Source organism: Poecile atricapillus, chromosome Z (genome assembly GCF_030490865.1).
Source record: "Poecile atricapillus isolate bPoeAtr1 chromosome Z, bPoeAtr1.hap1, whole genome shotgun sequence".
Taxonomy (NCBI): domain Eukaryota; kingdom Metazoa; phylum Chordata; class Aves; order Passeriformes; family Paridae; genus Poecile; species Poecile atricapillus.
Genome location: NC_081289.1, coordinates 14,279,707 through 14,302,183, shown reverse-complemented (window position 1 = coordinate 14,302,183; position 22,477 = coordinate 14,279,707). Strand labels below are relative to the sequence as shown.

General features: G+C 45.0%; 1 protein-coding gene across 1 annotated transcript; it reads right to left on the bottom strand.

Moving 5' to 3' along the window:
- Positions 1 to 17,956: 17,956 nt before the first annotated feature.
- Positions 17,957 to 19,823, bottom strand: LOC131572801 (potassium voltage-gated channel subfamily A member 1). Its single transcript, XM_058826164.1, has 2 exons — positions 19,691 to 19,823; positions 17,957 to 19,472 (listed from the first exon to the last, which is right to left on the bottom strand). The coding sequence occupies exon 2, from the start codon at positions 19,430 to 19,432 to the stop codon at positions 17,957 to 17,959; it is 1,476 nt and encodes a 491-aa protein (XP_058682147.1). The 5' UTR covers positions 19,433 to 19,472; positions 19,691 to 19,823.
- Between the last annotated feature and the right edge of the window lie 2,654 nt (positions 19,824 to 22,477).

Here is a 22,477-nt window from a genome sequence, read left to right as displayed (position 1 = left end):
ATATGAATGATTTATAACAGTGCATTCCAGAGCAGCGTTTGTCCTTTGTGCCTGGTTTGTTACAGTGGCAGCATCTGCTTCACACTGCCATCAAATCCCAGTGATGTTTCCACTCTCTCCTCAGGCTATGATGAATGTAATTTTCCAGTGTTTGCCCGAATCCCACACAGCACTAATCAGCAATTATCAAAAGCAGCAAACACAAATAATTAAGATATTTCCACGGCATGCGGGCACAGTCTTCTCTGGGATGTGTGCCTTAGACTGCCATGGCTAGAAATGTCTGTACCACCCAGGAGAAATCCTGAGGGGAAGAGCAGCTTCATCTCCATGTCTTGACCCCAACTCAAGCAAAACAGCGCAGATGAGGCATCCAAGTGATTTTCTGTTTTCAGAGGAAACAAGGGGCTTAAAAGTGACACCCTCTGTTTCATAATCATCCTTGTAAACATGGGGGAGCCCAGCCAGGGGATGTAACCACATCAAGTAGCTTTAGTATCTGACAAGATTATAGGTGCTATGGCAGATCAACCAGTGACCTCCATCCCCTCACTCCCAATTTCTCCCAAATACAGCCCAAACCCAAGAGATTTCAATCTCCCTTATACTGACACGTTGTTTCTCAATCACAGCTCCCTGTTTGCTCCAGTCTGGGCTCCTCAGCCAGCCTCCAGTTCTGTAATGCTCTGCAGCCAGGGGCTCCTATCAAACTCTGAACTGGAGGATTTATTTTTGCTGATATGTAATATTTCCTCCTGCTACAATTAGAGTGATACTAAATAAGCACACTTACATATTCAAGTCTACTTATCACAAATTCCCAGGAATAATCAGTGGAGCTGTGTGAGCATGCTGAATGGGTGGGAATGCTTGCTGAAAAGCCTACACACCCAGCTCCCCTCTCCTCTCTCCAGCTTATTTTTGCTGCTGAAATCACCATTCCAGTTTGGAGCTGCTGTAAAGTGGCAGAGCTTAGAGGAAATCAGTGGACGTAACAGCAGTTCCCATGATGCAAGATCTTTTAATCATACCCCATTATAAACAGAGCAGGTTTGACTTGACCACTGGTCTGCCGAAAGTCCAGACCTGAGAACCTCTCTTCCCAGAATGCGCATCTTATATAAATCTCTGCTTTAATCTTTATGTGTGTAAATCTGCACAGAACCAACTCCATTCAAGAGAATTGAATCAGCATCAGCTCAAACAGGGGTCCTCCATGTGAATAATTCCTTAAGGGACAAAAAACATGAAAAATTTTGCCTCTAGGTTCTGCATTTTCATTCTTGCCTTGACCAAGAACCATAAGGAGAAAGAAAAGGGGAGGGAGGGAGGGAGGGAAGGAGGGAAGGAGGGAAGGAGGGAAGGAAGGAGGGAAGGAGGGAAGGAGGGAAGGAGGGAGGGAAGGAGGGAAGGAGGGAAGGAGGGAAGGAGGGAAGGAGGGAAGGAGGGAAGGAGGGAAGGAGGGAAGGAGGGAAGGAGGGAAGGAGGGAAGGAGGGAAGGAGGGAAGGAAGGAAGGAAGGAAGGAAGGAAGGAAGGAAGGAAGGAAGGAAGGAAGGAAGGAAGGAAGGAAGGAAGGAAGGAAGGAAGGAAGGAAGGAAGGAAGGAAGGAAGGAAGGAAGGAAGGAAGGAAGGAAGGAAGGAAGGAAGGAAGGAAGGAAGGAAGGAAGGAAGGAAGGAAGGAAGGAAGGAAGGAAGGAAGGAAGGAAGGAAGGAAGGAAGGAAGGAAGGAAGGAAGGAAGGAAGGAAGGAAGGAAGGAAGGAAGGAAGGAAGGAAGGAAGGAAGGAAGGAAGGAAGGAAGGACATATAGGTATCAAGGGTATTTCTCATTTCTATAACTACCTGTTTAACTTTTGAAAGAGATGCTGGTCATCACCTTTTAGGTTTTAAAACAAACTCTATGTACCAGAAACCAGGCTGCACATGAGAATATATATGTAAGGTGATTTAGATGACCATACATATAAATTTTCCAGGGTTTCTGTGCCTTCTGCAGCATCCAGTGCTAGAGGACAGATAACAGGACTGCCAGTCACACCAGCTTGGGACAAACTTCAGGCTCCTCATCTGGCAGGGATGTGCAGGGATGGGACTCCAATTGCCTCTGTCTGGATTCACAGTTACTCATGATCACACTGCCCCACTTGTGATCACACATCCCACAGCGATGATCAAAGGACTGGGAAGACCTACCATATGCTCCAGGAGAGCCTGGGAGAGCTGGGACTGTTCCTGGAGATGGGAAGACTCAGGAGAGCCCTACCAATGTGGACAAATCCTTATTGGGGCAGGGTGTAAAGAAGAAAGAGCCAGACCCTTGTCAGTACTACCCAGTGACAGGCCAAGAGTTCAACGGGCACAAACTGAACAACAAGGAATTCCAGAGAAACATAAGAAAACCACTGATTTTGAGTGTGAACGTGATTGAACAGTGGAACACATTTCTCAGAGAGGTTATGAAATCTCCATCCTTGGAGCTATTCAAAACATGACTGCATTTGATCCTTTGCAGCTGACTCCAGGAGACCCTGCTTGGGGTACAGAGATTGGAGGTTGGACTAGAGAATCCCCAGAGATTTCATCCATGCTCAGCATTTCTGTGATTCTGTGCTACTGCTGAGCAAGAAAATAACAAATTTCAATACCTGGCCCAACACAAATGAAAACATCACCTGACAACTATAATTATTTGTTAAAGAGTGCAAAGATGAAGTATTTACCATCCATCCTGAAATTGGGAACACAAGAAATGACAAGGGAAAGGGAGGGAGGCAAGGGGACAGGAGGGCAAGGACCAGGATGCCCTGCACTATAACTGCTCTTTAAACTGTAGTATTTCTTCACCCTCCTAAGAGGACAAAAGTGACTCCATGAGCCACAGACCGATATGTCCATGTGTCCCAGGGTTGCAGAATAAGTATCATATTCCTTGGAGAACTGAGGAAAAGGGGAATGCTGGGAGAAGTCTCCAACTTACCCCTCATGGTGATTCTAGTCCAAAGGCCAAAGTTCAGGCAACCACACAGACCCCAGAGAACTCCTGTGTGCCCTGGAGTCCAGGACACCAGGAATTCTCTCTACCTCTATGCCCAGGGACTTTGCAGAGTCAGGTAGTGATGGAGGCAGTGTTGGTACTCATATTTTCTCAGAGCAAATGACCATGTGTGTTGGATAGTGAATTTGTAGATGTGGCTTTCATTTTTATATAGCTATTTATCCTGAAGACCAGGAAGGGTCAAATGATTACTTTAAAGGCTGGAACTTGCTCACAGCATCAATGGATTATAATGTCCCATCACCATATTTATGAGCAGAGAGACATTCACCAAACCCATCTCCTAGCAGACCCATCAACTTGCTGCTTCTACTGAGCTTCACATAATGTGACTCAACAGAAACCCTAAAAGAAGAGTGCAGCAAAGGGTGAATCAGTCTTCTATTCATACAATAAAAAATATTGCCTGGAACAAGTGGAAATAGCAAGACCTTTTTAGGTCTCAGTTTCCCCATCAGTTACAATCTCATCTTCCACAGAGATGCTGCTCACACAGGTCGTAAATAAAATGAGTCAGGGAGCTTTTCTCCCATTTATCCACAAAACACCTGCCTCACTCCAGATGTTACTGAATAGAAATAATCATAGAGGGCTTTGTTTTAAACACTAATCACCAAGATTATATATATTTTTTAAAAATAAAAATGCTTGGTTTTACTCATGTTTTTAGTGTCGTTACACTCTGGGATCAAAAGCTCCATTTTACTTGGTGCTTTACACCAGCAGTTCCCATCTTGATTGGGTGACAATGCACGGGAATTTCATCTGAACTAACCACAGAACATCATTCAAGCAACAACATCTACTGCCTTCCCACATGTAATTGTTAATGTAATTCCTGCTCAGTAACACATGAAGAGGTGCTGAACTCCACAGGAATTTAGGGCACTTGGAAAGATCAGCTCAGAAATGCATGGGGATTCACATACAAATGCCCTCAATCGCTCCCAGCTGCCATAAGCAGCTTTTGTACTACAATTTCATGGCTGTTTCATGCTCATTCACTTCACACTGGTAATCTCACAGGGCCACTGGCTTCCCCAGAACCCAGCCCATTTAAATCAGATGAGCATCTAAGTGGTCCTTAGTCTCCTTTCTTGCTAAAGAGACATTCTTATACGGCCTTCATTCCCTCCCATGGCACCATCCTCTAAGGAGAGAAAGGACAAGGGGGAATGGCTTCACACTGACAGAGAGCAGGTTTACATTGGATATCAGGAAGAAATCAACCCTGTGTGGGTGGTGAGGTTGCCCAGAGAAGCTGTGGCTGCCCCATCCCTGGAAGTGTCCCAGGCCAGGTTGGATGGGGCTGTGAGCAACCTGGGCGAGTCCCTGCCCATGGCCAGGAGATGATCTTTAAGGTCTCTTCCAACCCAAACCATCCTACCATCCTGTGATCCTCCCCCACCCTGAAACAAACCAAAAAATCTGCTGGGATGTATCTGTTAACTCTGTGTGTGTCGTTGAGGAGTCGGTCAGATCCTACTAGCCATGATGGTCTGAAAAGATCCAGCTGTTTCAATTGCTTTGTCATCATCACTGCTCATCAGTGTTTCACCATGGAGATTAACAAGTCCTGAAGCTGGGTGTAGGTTTTGGTGCAATTCACGCTTAAATTGAGGAGACTCACCTCCAAAGTTGCATGTAGATTATGTTTGTAGAAAAAAAAATTCTGGTGTGTGTTTTTAACCATGTTCTGCACAAAGTGAGATACACAGACTTAAAATATCACAGCAGAGACTTACTGTGAGAGAAATAAAGACTTCATTCCCCTACACTTCCAGTTAATCTTTATCTGCAGGAGATTTTAGGTTCTATTGTAAAAGCAAATAAAGCTTGGAGCATATTAATTTCTGTTACAGTAAATATTTTCTGATATTGCTACAGTAGCATTATCACAGGAGTCTTAAAAAATTCTGGAGAAGAGTAGGAATTACAAGTTTGCTTGCTTTGTAGATATCTCCATGAAAGCTGACCTTTTCCAGGCATCTTTAATAGTATAAAATTAATTCTCCATCTTTCACTCATGTTTTTGATAAACTGTTCCACATTAAGTTCAAATCTATGCACACTAAAAGAGAAAAATTTAAGTCTTCACTAAAATGGCAAAATGGGAAAAATAAAGGATGCTCATGTCTTTATTTCATTGCCTTAATTTTTATTATCTTAAAGCACAGACTGTGTGATCACAGAGCACTGTCCAGAGTCATAGAACACCAACAGATGAAAATCTATTTGATGTCACTTTAACACATCTCTCCTTTAAAAGAGGTGGGATTTTTTCCTATTCATTGTACTACAGTGGAACCTGATAGGCAAGATTCTTTCCTTCTGGCCAAACTGAAGCTCTTATTTATGTAAAACTTAATCAGATGTGAATAGGAAAGGAAGACCCTGAGCTGGTTATTTCAGAAGAAATGAGTTATTTTGACTTCCACCAGGGCATTTTTCAATTTATATAGGAGAAGTGAGCTGCACAAATGCAGCCAGTGAAATTTTTGTTCTCATGTTCTTCGCATTCATTTTGCTATCCAAGTCACAGGAGTAAGAACTGAGTAAGAATTACCAAAAAGAGACACAGAAATCGAAAGACCAAAACCCCCCCACTCTGCTACTTGTCAGCCAGCCCCAAATGTTCCAGCCAGGATGTGGGGTTGTGTGGACACACTGATCTGTCCCAAGCTGTCTGCTGTGTTGGGGGGTTTCAGCAGCCTTTTGAAGGTGCTACAAACAGGTGAGATCACAGACACCTGCAGGCCAGGAGAAGCACATCCCAGTCCTGTCAGACAGAACACAGGCTTTGAATATTCATCAGCAATAGTGTCTTTATACCCTGCTGTGATACCCAGCTTCCATTTGCTACCTTTAATTAATAATTGAAGGTATTGACTCCCATAGTTTCCGACTGCTATTCAAGATCCTCGATAAATAGATTGATACCCTGGATTAACACAGCACAGCCTGAGCATCCCCAGACCCTTGACTGGTCTAAGGCACTGACACAAAAGCTCCCTTCCCATTTCTGAAACTCCTGAGACAGGACGTGGTTTCTCTCCAACACTGAAATGCTACCAAAGGATGAGAGCAGCACATGAAATATTCACAGGGCAAACAGACAAAGAGCCAAAGCAGACCAGAGCAGAACTCCAGGCTTACCCAGACACCAGGAAGGCTTCACAGTTAGCAATGACACCAAGATCTTATTGCATTCCTCATCCCAAGTGTCGACAAGGTGCTGAGCTGGAGATAATTCAGCATTACCCTTGGAGGACCAGAGCAGTGGGTTCAAAATCTCCACACCAAACCTACAGACTTGCTGGAGACTCAGCAAAAACTTCACACAAACTGTATATTTTTGACAGACTGGCCACAAGACAAAAAAAGGCAGTGGTCTGGTTCACGTCACTTTTATGTTTCAAACACAAGAGGATAAATATAAGCCTAAAGGAAAAACATGCAAAATGTTAAGAGCCAAAATGCCAGAAGCCAATGTGGCATAAAGTCCACAGGAAGACATTAACCCATCATGACTTATTCCACAAGTTCAAGACAAGACAAGATAAGAAAGAGTTGTGTCAGAGCAACGCTTTCCTCATAGGCAAAAAGATTTCCCATTTGGTGTTTGGAGCCTTAAAGTTAAGCCATCCTTCTGTTGAACTAAAGCAATCACCCAGGGTGACTCTGGGGTCTTAGCTCAGTGGGCAACACCCAGTTCCAGCTGCATCCCTACACTCCAGTTACCAGTTGTGGATGTTACCCCAGAAGTGCACAGCCCTCTGAACACCACCCTGTCACTGTACAAATCCAGCAGCTGCTCCTGCAGTACTTACATCTTACCCTCTTCAGGATTTAAATATTAAATACCACAAGAGTTTAAAGCCTCATTAGCAGTAAATATTCTTCTCTTGGAATGCCAGCTGTTTTTTTTTTTATCATCTAAATAATTGTAACAAGGGTATGTACCCCAGGTAGCAAGATCTTTTTTTGTTTCTCCTTCTAACTTTCCAAATTCCCTAAAATAATAAAATATTTTGTAACTGAAACAACCAAACTTAATGATACTAATTGAAGCTGCAGATGTCTGGGCAGAGGGAAATAAGCATATCCATGTGTATTTCAGGAACATTTGTAAGTGATTTATTTTGCATTAAAAGCCACAGCAACAGCCAAAGTCCAGCAAATCATGTTTGTCCGGCTAATAGTAAATCACCAAAGGAAAGCTATATCCCTGAAAGATGGAATTGGCTATTTTTGGGCTGAAGATGAATACTGGAACACACTGAAAACAAAACAGAAGACTCAAAGAAGACAGCAAAGATACATCTAAACACCTACCATTGCCTGAATGATTCCACTTGAAGGCAGGACACTGTTGCCAGTCTCAGTTCCCACCACCAATCCAGAATGTGTCATGACCCACCTACCAGAGAAAGCTAGAAAATCCTTCATTCAGAGTTTAGTGCAGAATTCTGCATGCAGATTTGTGTTCAGAATGGCCAAACAGAAATGAGCTAAACATTCAGTAAATTAAAAAACTTACTTTTGGTCCCCAACCTGAAAAAAAAGAAATAGTTAAAATCTATTGTGTGTTCTCAGTATTCATGACAAAGGAGCTGCAGGATCCATCTGGGTATCAGCCTAGGAGATGTGGGACTCTAAATGCCACTTCCACTGCACCTGAGTTTCACTCATCAAAGTCTTATGTGAACTGAAAACAGGTGAGGGAGGATGAAAAGGGTGACCCATGAAATGGACCCGTCCTCCTCCAATGCTTTTTCTGCAGCTCTCCCTGCCACAGTGACAACTGTAGGCTCCTCTGCTCCAAAGCCGAATGTGCTACTGCTCCTACCTAGTGAGAGGAGGTCACCAAATATACCATCTACAATTACAATTTTGTACTGCTAGCTGTAGAAAGTTTCTATTCAAGAGTCGCAATTGTCTTCTCGTTAGAATAAAATGTGAGGTATTTTAGGAAGCTCTTAGGGAAGATGAGTGGATTGAAGCATTGTTGTGCTAATTAAAGCTTCTTTGATTTTCCAACGCTTAATCTAACACTCTGTGAAGAGATCATTTATATAGCAAGGCCAGCCATGGGAGATAATGCAACCCCAAAAGTACCTGGTAGAAGCCTTGAGCACATAATATTTCTCATCATCTTTTCTCCCCAGACTGAAAAAAAGCACAAAATCGTGGTGTTTCTACAGCCTTCCAAGGGGAAAAAGATGCAGGCCTGTTTACTCCTGTGGGCTCTGGGTTACTTCAAGAGCCTGTATTTGGCTGTGGCAGGCCAGAGCAGCTGCTTTTGGGGAAGCCCTGAATCAGATGTCTGATCTGCTTTGGCAGTTAGAGCATCTGACATAAACTGCCAGCCCTGAAGGCACCTGCTCCAGATGCTTCAGAGGGTGGGTAGCACTTCAACAGTGGGGAAAGGTGCACCCATCAGAAAAGTTTGGTTTTGCTTTCAGAGCTACAAGTTGTTTCATGGCTTGGAGAAGTTTTAGGATTCATATTCATTGAAGAATAAAGACCTGGTTTCTGCCTGGCAAGAGAGTGTATATTCACACCTGAGATCCATAGGATTCCATAAAGCAACTGTTTTGTAGCCTTTAATCAAACAGTACGTGAAAACTGACCAACTTCCAAGATTAACTACCAGATAAATCAAATCTATGTTTAAATCTTCAATATTATACAAAGAACGTAACAGGAAAATTGCACCTTGTTACTGAATGGACTCAGTCCCTCTCTGTATTGAAAGTCTGCTGAATTATTGCTCCTCTTAGAACACACTTGCTAGAGCGGCTGAAAAAGAAAGGAGCTTATTCCATGGATCTTCATGTCTGTTACCTAAGCTATACCTGCAGAGACACACATTTTTTTCCTTTATGGTACGATGCTTTAGAGAGAACCTATACAGAAGGTGTCTTGGTGTAACCAAAGGAAGGACTCAACATACAACCTTTTTGTAAATTATGAAGTATAAAATACAATTTAGGAGGATTTTCATTTTGAGGTAAAAACCACACACGTTTACTTTTGAGATTAAGAAAGGAATTAAGACAGAGATTCAACTAACCCAGTACACAGTGTTGGTTGGTTGGGTTTTTGTTGGTTTGTTTCTGCTTGTTTTGTTGTTTTTTTAATGGAGTGATTATAGAGGGCAAAATCATGTCCTAGGACCTGGTCCTGAATGCAAGAATTTTCAACAGGAAATAACAGGAGCTTTGCTAAGAGCAAATGGGAGAACTACTGCTACTGCAGAGATGATAAACAAGCTATTTTTTTTGTTTGGGTTGGGTTTTTATAAAGACAGGAAAGAGAAAAGATAGAAGCAATGAGACTTTAGGCACACCTAGAGCCAGAAAAACTCAATGAGAGTGATCACCCCCTTGACCACCACAAAGCCACCAACAACAGACAAACAGCTTGCACCAGACCCATTTAAGATCACTGCAAATCTTTACTGACAACTCAATAAAACAATTTCAGACAGTTTGTAAGTGATATTCAATCAACTGACTAAACACTCAAAGCTATCGATGAATGAGGGTTTCATTGACAAAAGTTCTTCTCGACCAAGAAGGCAAAACAAGTCAGGGAATGAAATCACACGACAGGGCACAAAAATGTTCTGCCTCGTGTAATGTCAGGATATTTTCACTTCATTTTGGCAAGTGTGATCAACGCTCTGTGTGCATCCCACTGTTGGAAACTGCCCCCATCCCCTGAAAAACGCATCTCTGGGTCAACTCCCAACACACAACAGCTTTGGCGCAAAATAACGAGCATTTATGTCATTGCCTCCTTTGTGTACAACACAACACTGGGACACGGCACACGTGGCTCTATCGGAGCACTCTGCATGAAACACACCTCCATAAACCAACTTTCCACAAAAAACAATACCAAGTCACTTGGATTTGATGATATCCAACCCAACCCAAAGCCCATGGTTGGTCACACAGTGTTTTGAAGCCTTGTTACAAGTCTGCACTTATATGATAATGTTAATTAATACTCACAAACCTTTCGAGGGTGCAATCAGTTTTTATGGCCAGTAGATTTGACCTGATTTTGAGTTTTGGTGGGACCTAGTGATGTCTCAGAATTGGGGGCAAAAACAGTTTGGCCCCAGAACATTATTCAGGGCTAGGTCCAAAGCCTGAAAAAGCCAAACTTTTGGATTAATTGCACTGTAAAGCTTGAATTGACATTGCCAAGCCTCTCAAAGCCCATAGCCACACTCACTACATTTCCCACTCACTACATTGCCACTTCTTATATCACTCAGTAGGAAAACTTTCAATAAAGCAACCATTCATTTCAGACAGAACTGGTCAATAGTGATAGCAGAGAAACCAGACTCCAGAAAATAACCAGACAGAATAAACCTGGGTAAGATCCTTAAAAATTATCTTTAATTGATGCCAAGTATGAACAGATGAACTAGTACAGAAGCAGGTAAAACTGCATAGATGAAAACTGTGCATTTCAAATAGTTCAAGAACTCATAACATCAGATGTTCTAAAAATGGTAAGTCAAACAATTTCACTACTTGGAAGTAAAATGAGCTGCAATGTGACAATGAAGTACATACTCGACCCAAAGTATAAGCAATTGATAAATGGTGGAAATAAGTACAGCTGTGTCAGCTTAAATGGTTTGTTGCCCTGATGGTGCACTTTCATATGGAGACCATTCAGTTTATATATTTCAGATCGGCAATATTTGATCTTTAAAGTCAGAGGTATGTCTGAGAGGCCATTTACAGTTCCATTGACAGCTGTTATTTATTCATTTCAAACCGACATACTGCAAAAAAAACAATGTTTTACATGTAAAGGAAAGGAAAAAGAAATATTTCATTTTGGCAGGTTATAGGTAAGGGTTTGCTGAATTTAGTCATAAAAATATCATTTTTACTTTTGTACAAAAGTAAAATATACATTTGATCCCAATTACATTATAGAAATGTCACTGAAACAATAACATGGATCAAAGACTGATGCACCTAAAAGAACTGAATGCAGTGTCTTCATTTTATTATAGAAACTAGAAATGGAAGATGATTTTTTTTAATATATATAACTTGTAGTGACATTTTCTAGAGCCTGTGAACAGGTGAAATATACAGAATTACATAAATATTAACAGAAACCTTGAGACAAATTTCAGTTAAGACCTCAGTTTCATTTTATTTCCTTTGAAAATATCATAGCATGCTATGCCTTGACAGCATAAATTGTTGACCTCACTGTTGGCAAGTTCACCTGTACTGAGTGAAACTGTAGAACACCCTGAAGTTTCTTTTTTTTTTTTTTTTTTTTTTTTTTTTTTTGCAGATACAAATACTGACACCTTTAAGAATACTTGATAAGCATTTCAGGAAAAAGAAATTCCCTACACCTGATTAAATAAAGCCAGAACAACAGAAAACAGAAAGAGAAACTCAGCCTGAATAAAGTCCAACCAAAATTGAAGTGTAGGTCCCTGGTTGAAGCATATCAGAAAAGGAGACTTGCAGGAGGCAGGTCTGGGACAAACTTGCCCTGCTGTGCAATTGTAAGGACAGCATTCCAGTTCCATCCAGCTCTGTGGCTACAAAGGCTAAATCATACCTTGGAGCTGACTCTGCATCCCTGTGAGTCTGAAATTACTCTGAGGATCACTGGCATCAGGCTGCTGGACGCCTACAGGATCAGACCATTCCTGGAAAAGCTGTAGTACCTCCCTCTTCTTCAGGTAAGGGGAAAGATTAATCCAGAATGGCACCCCTCAACCAACAGTTATCAAGGTAGTATTTGGAAAGGAATACATTCTCTCCATATATTGCATATGTATGTAGAAGATTTTGCTTTAAAATACAACTTTCCACCTTTTTCTAATAAATTTCAGATGTTCCTGACCTAGTGTTGGTTGTATTTTGTTTAATAAATGCACATATAAGAAACTACACTGTTCAAGTATGGACTATGGAAAAGCGAAACTCGCCCCCAGTTCCTTAAAATCAGCAGGTTTTGAGGTTATGTTTGGGCTTCAGCTCTCTCACAGTAGAAACTAAATTCCTGTACTTCTGCCTACTGAAAACGATTGTCCCCTAGTAAGGAAAAAACCATGTCAATATAAGTTGCCACTGCTCCTGTTGCCAATTTGGGCCGCTGCAGCCTATGATGAATGATACACAGCTGGTTTGCTAAGAGCGGTCTGATCTCTGAAATCTCTGTGTGGGCAAAAACTACTGCTGCAAACAAGAGGACCTTGGCTGAATTTTGTCCTGTCTCCAGTGCTTCATTCTGTTTCACAAGTGCTTGTCCACTTGACTAACAGTACAACAGGCTAGCACATGGGCAGTTTTACAAAGTGGAAATTAATTTCCTTGGGCCGCAATTGTTTTCAGCTTCCCAGAAGGCAGCAGAATGGATTATCCTCACAAAGGTGTAAACCAGGAACAAAGGGAGGGACTCACCAGAACTGGCACCAGGATCAAGTATTATTTTTCCCCTCAGTAAGCCAGGCTGTGAATCTGCAGCACCCGTGTACCAAGAGTTTTGGTGCACATGGGCACCCTCTGCACAATGGGGTCACTTCCAGTACATCTCGTGATTACTACAGGCTTATCTGTCTGAATGGACTTGTGAGGCAGATGAGGTAAACTGCATTAAGCCCCATTGTGTTCGGAATTAAAGCAGCCTTAATTCAATTCAGGTTACTTCCCTTTCAAAAGAATGACTCCAAATCAGATTAAGGTTGCTTTAATACTGCAACAGAATGTCCATGCTGGGCTTTAAAGCAGTTTAACAAATCTACTTTAAATGCACACCTTTCATTAATTTGGATTGGCTTTCCTGAAGTCCCTGGTGGAGATAAGGCTTAGGAGACCCAATGCAGGCACTCTGCATGGGTTTGCTAGGATGCTGTGAACTCACAGCCTGGCTTTCTGCACCCTAGCTTACTCGTGAAGGTGACTAAATCCAGTTGATGGCCTGTGCTGGAGCTGCCACTCTGAGGGTTTGAGCTCTCAGCAGTCTTGCAGCAACCTCTCGGTTCAGTGAAGGAACTGGGTACAAAGTCCTTCATTTTCACTCTCTCCCTTGTTCCTCTGCCTCTCCCTAGTGCTCTAGAGCTAAGTATGGTAGAACCAGATGGGGAATTCTGGCAGGGATACCAGCCTATGGGATTCCTGACCACTAACTCTGCTTCATTCCTGCCTCTGAACTGCAGTGCACTGCTGCCTCACCCTTTCCAGGTAAATTCCCTCACCCCTTTCCCTGAGTGGGTGAAGGAAAAGCTGCACAGGACCAGCTAAGAAGCAGAGAGAGGCGCAGAGCAGTGGGTGGTGAAGGGGGTTTGGGGAATTTTTCTGATGGAAAAGCTGTCTTCCCCTCATCAAACTAAAGACTGTCATGTCCACTGGGTTCCCTGTCCAGCATAACATGGGCATTACTTCTAGGAGGTCCCTACCAAAGGAATTATCTTGACTCTTTCAAAGAAGCACTACACTGGGCATCAGCTCATTTCCAGTCCTCTTCCAGTTACATAAAAAAACCCCTTAGAGTCCACATATGGCAAAAAGAAACATAAGGGCCAAAAGAAAAAAACAAAAAGAGGGAGGGAGGGAGGGAGGGAGGGAGGGAGGGAGGGAGGGAGGGAGGGAGGGAGGAGGGAGGGAGGGAGGGAGGGAGGGAGGGAGGGAGGGAGGAAGGAAGGAAGGAAGGAAGGAAGGAAGGAAGGAAGGAAGGAAGGAAGGAAGGAAGGAAGGAAGGAAGGAAGGAAGGAGGAAGGAAGGAAGGAAGGAAGGAAGGAAGGAAGGAAGGAAGGAAGGAAGGAAGGAAGGAAGGAAGGAAGGAAGGAAGGAAGGAAGGAAGGAAGGAAGGAAGGAAGGAAGGAAGGAAGGAAGGAAGGAAGGAAGGAAGGAAGGAAGGAAGGAAGGAAGGAAGGAAGGAAGGAAGGAAGGAAGGAAGGAAGGAAGGAAGGAAGGAAGGAAGGAAGGAAGGAAGGAAGGAAGGAAGGAAGGAAGGAAGGAAGGAAGGAAGGAAGGAAGGAAGGAAGGAAGGAAGGAAGGAAGGAAGGAAGGAAGGAAGGAAGGAAGGAAGGAAGGAAGGAAGGAAGGAAGGAAGGAAGGAAGGAAGGAAGGAAGGAAGGAAGGAAGGAAGGAAGGAAGGAAGGAAGGAAGGAAGGAAGGAAGGAAGGAAGGAAGGAAGGAAGGAAGGAAGGAAGGAAGGAAGGAAGGAAGGAAGGAAGGAAGGAAGGAAGGAAGGAAGGAAGGAAGGAAGGAAGGAAGGAAGGAAGGAAGGAAGGAAGGAAGGAAGGAAGGAAGGAAGGAAGGAAGGGAGGAGAGGGAGGGAGGGAGGGAGGAGAGAGGGAGGGAGGGAGGAGAGGGAGGAAGGAAGGAGAGGGAGGGAGGGAGGGAGGGAGGGAGGGAGGGAGGGAGGGAGGGAGGGAGGGAGGGAGGGAGGGAGGGAGGGAGGGAGGGAGGGGAGGGAGGGAGGGAGGGAGGGAGGGAGGGAGGGAGGGATGCTGATAAGAACAGGCAGTTTGTTACGTGCACCTTCAGGCCCACAAAGACATTTCAGCACTCCTGTATAAAAGGAGTTAGAACCTTGTTTTTGTTGTTTTTTTTTTTTGTGTGTGTGTGTCAAACTTGTCGAAAATGCATGCCTATGCTACATGAGGTTAATTTCTGTACTCCGTATGGATTGAGATCCTTTGCAGTGAGCTATAAATGGATAAAGTAACATTTAGGCTCCCCAAACCACGAGTTTCCTATGATCCGTCCTGGTCTCCTGATAAAGAATCGTTGCATGCAGCACTTTTCCCTGTGCATAGGCAGAATGATCATCACTCTGCACATTAAATTAAGGTGTGCACACCCAGCTGGGACAAAAGGTACTCAAGTGAGGCCCCATCTCCCAAATGCATCCTTCTGATCATCAGTCCCATAGCACTGAACTGATTATTGCTGTCAGATGGTGCTTTTATAAGCTGAGTGCAGCATTCAGGTCCATTTTGACATCAGAAATCATACCCTACAATTCAAGAGTTTGGGAAGATCAGGAATTTAATGGGGAGAGAGGTGTACAATGGGCAAGGGCATGAGCAGGGGACAGGAAAGAAGCTTTACAACATCTACCTAGAGGATGTAATGCCCTGTTTTATCTGATGCTTTGCACTTTTTGCAGGAGTTAGAGCTCCCTCAGTTCTTGATCTTTCTCATCACTAAGATTCACAAAAGTCACACAGTGAGAAATAAAGTCAAGTCTTTCTGGAAACCTGTCAGGTCAAGCTTGTGCGTAACTGCAGTTAGGGTTGGTTTTTAACTCTAAGTGCCTCGATTTTATTTTATATATACATGTGTCTGCATACATATGTGACACACACAGGAGCAGACATACATATATATATATATATATATATATATACACATATATACATATATCAGAAAGGGGAGGAAAGGATCTGTACAGCGTGGAAGGAGATGTGTTCAACAGCAGTTGGCCACATGCTAAGTGCAGAATGAAGATACTCAGCTTTGTCCATTTGAAGAATTAGGAATAGTGCCTACATTCGTCCAGATCAAAGGTTGTTATCTTCTAGGGCCTAGCAGTCAAAACTGGCATGTTGCAGAAGATACCTTCTCCTAGCATTGCTTCCCTCACCAGGAAATGATGGAAGTACAGTAAGATCAGGACCAGGAAGAAGAACATGGCTCAAAGTCTATGATGGGATCTAAGGTCTGAAAGGCGATGGAGGAGACAGGGATGGAAGGGCAAAGCCTTTCCCATCTACCTGCTGGGGAATCTAAGGGAAAGAACAACACAGTCCTCCAGCCTGGTTGCCTGACTGGGCAATGCCAGGGCTCCTGCTCGTCCTGTGCCCTGCTCTGCAGGGACAGGCTGCCAAAAAGCCACCTCGGGGAAAGAAAGGGCAGATGCAGTGATGGCAGTGACGCCTCTATGAACTGCCTGGGGAAACCTGAAGCCTTGCATGTACACAACTATGAGTTATTTGGCAGAAACCAATGCAGAGCCCTGCAGTGTCAGACTGGCTGGGGAAGGAAAGTATTCCATGGGCACTGATGGTCTCTGCCGACCTCTTCTGCATCCCTCTCACTCACACTTGATCTTTTCTATCCCTAAACCCTTCCGTGCTGGGCCAGTAGACAGCACAGGACACTCCTGACAGTGGACTGACTCCTTGTCCTTTCCCTCAGTGTCTCTGATCCGCTCAGTTCCTGGAGGCACTTTCAGCAGTTTTGGGGGTTGTAAGATAAAGGCACTGCACAACTCTCTCAATCAATCTGCTGAGTCTCTTCAGTGAGCTTTGGGGGGGGATACAAAAAAGTCTCAACTGATGACTGCAAAAGAAACCAGCTGCTGCAATTTGGATGCATATAATAGATAAGATCATTTACATTCTGAGAATGCACCAAAAAGCATGCATCTGCACCTTTCATCTACAGAGGATACTAGGTTTTTAGGTGTTGCTATATATAACTTGACTTCTTAAGTTTCCCATATAGCTTTCCCTTTAAGGGATGGGATATGTTCCTTTCCAACAACGCCTGGACAAATGTCAACACATTTCCCTGAGCAAGGCAGGAAAACAATCAGGTTTCTCTAATCAGTTAATTCAGGCCCTCAGTCTATCAAGCACATTTTTTTTTTTTATTTTTATTGTTATCATTATTGTTGTTATTATTATCATTATCATTATCATTATCATTATCATTATCATTATCATTATTATTAGCATTGAATTCATGCACTAATTAATTCAAGTTACACTTTAATCAAATAGGCCATAATGCTGAATAGTTGAACATGCTTCAATCTCCAAAAGTTATTGTTCCCATTTGACTAACATATGCACTTAAATACAGTACTTTAAATTACTAGTCAACGATTTAATAAATTAAGGAGTGCACTTCTGGTGAATGCAAATCAAAAAGAAAAAGAAAAAGGATTGAAAAAATAGAGAAAGGACCTAGTTTTAGAAGATTCAGTTCAAACGAAAGCTTATCTGCTATTGTCTGAGGTAACGTTTCAAGCATGCGATCATAAAATAAATAGTATCAAATTCAAACATGCTTATATTAAACTCCATTGTGCTATCTTGCAACAGAGGGGCTTAGAGTTTTGTATCCAGTTGCAAATGGAGAGGGGGGGAAAGTGTGTTTCTATCATCTGCATGTGAGAGAATTTAGCAGCATTGCAGATGTTTTGTCTTCAGTTTTGTTTGCTATTCTCATATTTCTTCTACAGACAGCAAAAGAGACCAGGCTTAAGTAGGTTTTTTAATAAGGTGCTGTGTGGATCTATAGGTTGGATAGATGGAATCTTTCACAGAGGGGGCGGAAGGAAAATTTGCACTCCTTCATAAACACCACGGCAAATGCTTGCCGCAGGTTTTGGCTAATCTTTTTTACTATTATTATCTGATGCACCTTCTTGCAACTGTGCAGTTTTGCAGAATATTTTTACTGGAATCCATGCATATGCTTAATAGCTCTAAAAACTGTCTTGCTTAGTTAAAAAGATAACTTTATCCAAAAAAAAAAAAAAAGAAAGAAAAAATAAAACCCAACAAAGGAGACAGGAGAGGAAAAGTTTAGGTCTAGTGTCATAACACCTTAAAACTAAACTAGTTCAAATGGTTATCATTTACCAGGTGGAAAACGTTTTTTTTGAAAATGAACAAAATTTTATCTTTCGTGGATCCTGGAAGCTTCTTTATCGCAGAGCAAAGATTTGCAATGCAACAATGCATTTACGAGGTAAATAAAGCATTCAAAAACTATCAGTAAAGCATCTACAAAGTGTGACTGTGTCACTAAAGTCTTCAAGCTGTGAGTGGGGATTTTGTTTTGTTTTGCTTTTTTCTGGTTTTTTTTTTTTGTTTTGTTTACACATCAGTCAGCAGCTTGCTTTTATTAATGCAGTTTTGGTTGGCTACAGTGCAGTTGCCAGTTCTGAGATTAGCCTCTCTAAAATTGTCTATGCTATTATTCATATCCTCTTCGATTTCCATGTACTCAGATTTGCTGATTGTGGAGGAGCTGCGGCGACTGAGATCACTGTCAGATGCTAAATTAGGGGAGCTAACGTGAAGTAACTGAGCCTGTTCTTCCCCTTCTGTTTCTCGGTGGTAGAAGTAGTTGAAGTTGGACACAATGACAGGTACAGGCAGGGCAATTGTCAGCACACCAGCGATGGCACACAAGGAGCCTACGATTTTGCCTCCAATTGTCACAGGGTACATGTCACCATAGCCCACAGTGGTCATGGATACCACCGCCCACCAGAAAGCATCAGGGATACTTGTGAAATGAGACTCAGGTTCTTCAGCCTCAGCAAAATATACCGCACTAGAGAACAAAATCACCCCAATGAAGAGGAAGAAGATTAGTAAACCTAGCTCTCTCATACTTGCTTTGAGGGTCTGTCCCAAAATCTGGAGGCCCTTAGAGTGCCGGGAGAGTTTGAAGATTCGAAAGACTCTTACCAGTCTGATGACTCTCAGGATGGCCAAGGAGGTGGCCTGCTCTCCTTTCTGAGTCCCCTCCCGCTCGGCCATCTCGGTGCCCAGGGTGATGAAGTAAGGGATGATGGCCACAATGTCAATGAAGTTCATTATGTTCTTGAAGAAATCAGTCTTGCTAGGGCAAGCAAAGAAGCGCACCACCAGCTCAAAGGAGAACCAGATGATGCACAGGGTCTCCACAACAAAGAAGGGATCTGTGAAGATGTTGGATTTGTAGACCTGGGTAGTGTTGTCAGTGCGGTGCACTGTGTACTCTTTGTCTTCTTTCAGTTCAGGTAATGTCTCTAGGCAGAAGATCACGATGGAGATGAGGATCACCATGACAGAGACTATGGCAATAACCCTTGCCGGCCCAGAGCTCTCTGGGTACTCAAAGAGGAGCCACACTTGGCGCTGGTACTCCCCCTCCGGCAAGGGTCTCTCCTCATCTTTAATGAATCCTTCATCTTCCCGGAACTTCTCCATGGCCTCCTCGCCCAGCTCATAAAATTTGATCTCCTCAGAGAACATGTCCAGGGGGACATTGACCGGCCGGCGCAGCCGCCCCCCGGACTGGTAGTAGTAGAGGATGGCATCGAAGCTGGGCCGGTTGCGGTCAAAGAAGTACTCATTGCGCAAGGGGTCAAAGTAGCGCATGCGCTTCTTGGGGTTGCCCAGCAGCGTGTTGGGGAACTGGGCTAAAGTCTTCAGCTGTGTCTCAAAGCGCAGTCCCGCAATGTTTATCACCACGCGCTCACAGCACTCGTGGTCATCGTGGGCGGCGGGCTGGTAGCTATCCTGGGGGTGGCCAGGTAGCGCAGAAGTCTCGTCCATGTTCTCTCCAGCCATCACGGTCATGGTGGCACACAGGAAAGGGGACCAAGGGGCAGGGGAGAAGTGAGGGAAAAGGAGGAGGAGGAGGATGGAGGAGCACAGAAAGACCCAGGGCGGTTCAAGGGTGGGAGGGGTTGAGGTGGGGTGGGGAGCTTGAGGAAGGGGTGGATGTGGAGCCTAAAGGATGGAAATACTCAAAAGGGGAAAAGACAGGCGGGATGAAGGGAGAGGCATCAGGGATGATGGGAGGGTGAAGAAAGAGGGAAGAAATACCTTTAGGGGGGGCAGAGGGCAGGTAAGGTGAGGGGTCCTGTCCCCCAAACCGGGAGGCTGAAGGTCTGTGGACTGCACCCCCAGGCTGGGGCTCCCCTCCCCAGCTGTCGCCTTTAGCCTTTAACTCGATCCGTCCACTTTTCTCGCCGGCTCGACCATCACCGCAGCCGCTGTCACGAAGCTACCACACACACACACACACACACGCACACACACATAAAATAAATAAATAAATATAGAAATAAATATATAAATCACGGGCTGGCTGGAAGGTGAGTCCTTGCAATGCCAACTCAGCAAATTTCCATCACCTGCCTCTTCCTTCCCCCCCCACCCACCATCACCACTGCCCTGGTCCTCTCCTCTTGCTCTGGGGAGGGAGAGAGGGATGGAAATACTCTGCTTTGAAGGCATAAAGCTCACTTTCAGGATGGGAGCTGCCAGGGAGGAGAGAACCAGAGTAAACCAGCCCCCAAGCCCTTACACACACACACACACACAAAATACACACACACAGACAGGCACAATGGATTGGCTTTCACACCAGCAGGAACATCCCGTTCTGCCCACTTCGGCAGCACATGCGGGGTTCTACGCGCTCCTACACATCCCCGGACATGCACCAAGGCCTCCGAGGCAGGAAGGTACCCCGAACTCATCGGGAGGGCTTCCCGGGCAACTTCAGCTGGGTCAGCTCCTGCAAGGAGTCTCCCGAACACCGCGGTCCCCGCTGTGGAGACTTAGCTGAGCACTGACAACTTCATCACACCAGCTGAGAGGTAGGGGGAAACTGGGAGAGGGGGAGCAAAGCATCTCCTCTCCTGCTTTGCAGCAGCTAAAGGTAACTGAGAGAGAGACAAGGGGAGACCCAAACAGTCCAAAATCGAGTGTAACAGCGGCAGGGAGAAGGGGCTTTTCCTTACCTGCTCCGGGTGAGACGCGCCGCTTAGGAGTAGGAGCCAGTGCCGGAATGCGTCAAGTCGCCTTGCAGCAGCATCCAAAAAAACCAAAACAAAACGAAAACCGCAGCGGCAAACTTAACCGTCCTCCTCCTCCTCTTGCGCCCCTCTTTGTAACACAGCGATCGCTTTACAGGGCTGCCTGCGAGACACTGAAATATTCATACACTGTCTTAGGCTGCACCAAGGGCGAGTGGGTTCAATTAGTTTTTGCTGAGAACCGCAGTGGGGGGTGGGGGGTGCGCGTGGAAAAGAGTGCAAAGTACCTTTTCCAAAAGGCTTGAGTTAGTCAATAAAATCAAGGAATCCTAGATAGCCGCTGGCTCTCTTCCCTTAGGACAGCTGGAAAAGGAGCCGGGCGCTGGGCAGCGGCGGCGGGGGAGACGTCAGAGCGCCGCAGCCCTGCAGCCGCATCCCTGGAGTCGGTCTTGGCTCGTCCCGGCAGCAGCAGCGTTGGAGGCAGGAGGAGACAAGAGCTGGACGCGTGCGGCAGGAGCGAGAGGGTTGCTGAATGCATAAGAGCGAGGAGCAAACTCGAGCCATTTCTTGACGCTGCAGTATCAGCAGAAACCTGAGAGCTGTTTGGTGCAGCTCGGGGATCGGGAGGGCGGGGGAGCCGGGGGCCGGGGCCGGCGGAGGAGGGAGGGATGTGCGCTGCCCCCGGGCCGGCCGCCCCCGCACGCTGCGCGCCGCGCCCCCGACGCAATGCGGGCGGCCCCGGGATGGGACTGCGGGATGGGGATGCGGGAACCAGCGGGATCCCGGGTGGCCGGCAGGGGAGGCACGGGCAGCCCGAACAGGTGCGCCGAGCAGCCGCTTCCCGACGCGCCGAGGGACGGCAGGACAGCGCTTCGTCCGCCGCAGGTCCCCCCGCAGCACCTGCGGCGGAGCGGGGCCGCACATCCCGCACGGACTCCGGCTCCGGCTGCTACGCCCGCAGTGCCCGCAGCCCCCCGGCCCCCGGTCCCCGGTCCGCCTCGGTACTGAACGGGGCTGCGCACCCGGAGCCTCCTGGACACAGTGGTGGAGGCTAAATCCCGAGCGGAGTGGCTGGAATTGGGAGGGTTAATCGTCAGGCAGGGACGGTGCCCTTTCACACTGCTGTATCCCACCGAATTTGTTTAATTGATGAATCACATAACTTCGAGATGGAAAAGACCCATTATGTCATCAGCTGGCCTCCCCTGCCAGCACAGGATTGTTCCCCACAGTATATGATCACTTACATTATATAAAAGCCTGCTGCTCACTTTGTCAGAGAGGGAGAGGTGATCAAATACAATCCGTGCCTGTGTAATATGAAGCACTCCAGAGCTAAGTAACACCAAGTCCGTGTTTAACAGACCTGGTCTCATTAGCTTTCCACTGCATAATACATTATCTTCACTTAAGATCACCACCTTGGCAGTCCAAAAATGCTTAACCACCTGACCTCCCTGGTGATTTCTGTCTCTTCTTCCCTTCCCCTTACTTATGCCCATGTTCTGTTGTTTGGAGTGAGGTTTTTTGTGGTTTAGTTTTAATTTTTTTACTAGAGTAAAAACCATTCTAAAATCCTCTACCCCTGGCAGTGCTGCAATCACAGCTAGTTAGCATGCTGCATTCACCAGCCCTGTGGAAACATAAGTGCAAAGAAACAAACAGATTTCCTGTCTAGCCTGGTAAATGGTTGGGCTTTGCTGTTTGGTTTGGGGTTTTTTTCAGTATCATGTATGCTGAAAGTTTTGTGAGAAACTTCTGGTGAAGTTCTGAGCAAGAGAAAAATCTCTTCTACACCCGAGGGAAACAATCAAAATACAAAATAAAAAGAGAGGGTTTTCTTCCAGTGTAAAATAAA

Bases quoted from the DNA above. Each gene is read 5' to 3' on its own strand.
- LOC131572801 (XM_058826164.1), bottom strand. From the start codon at position 19,432: ATGACCGTGATGGCTGGAGAGAACATGGACGAGACTTCTGCGCTACCT.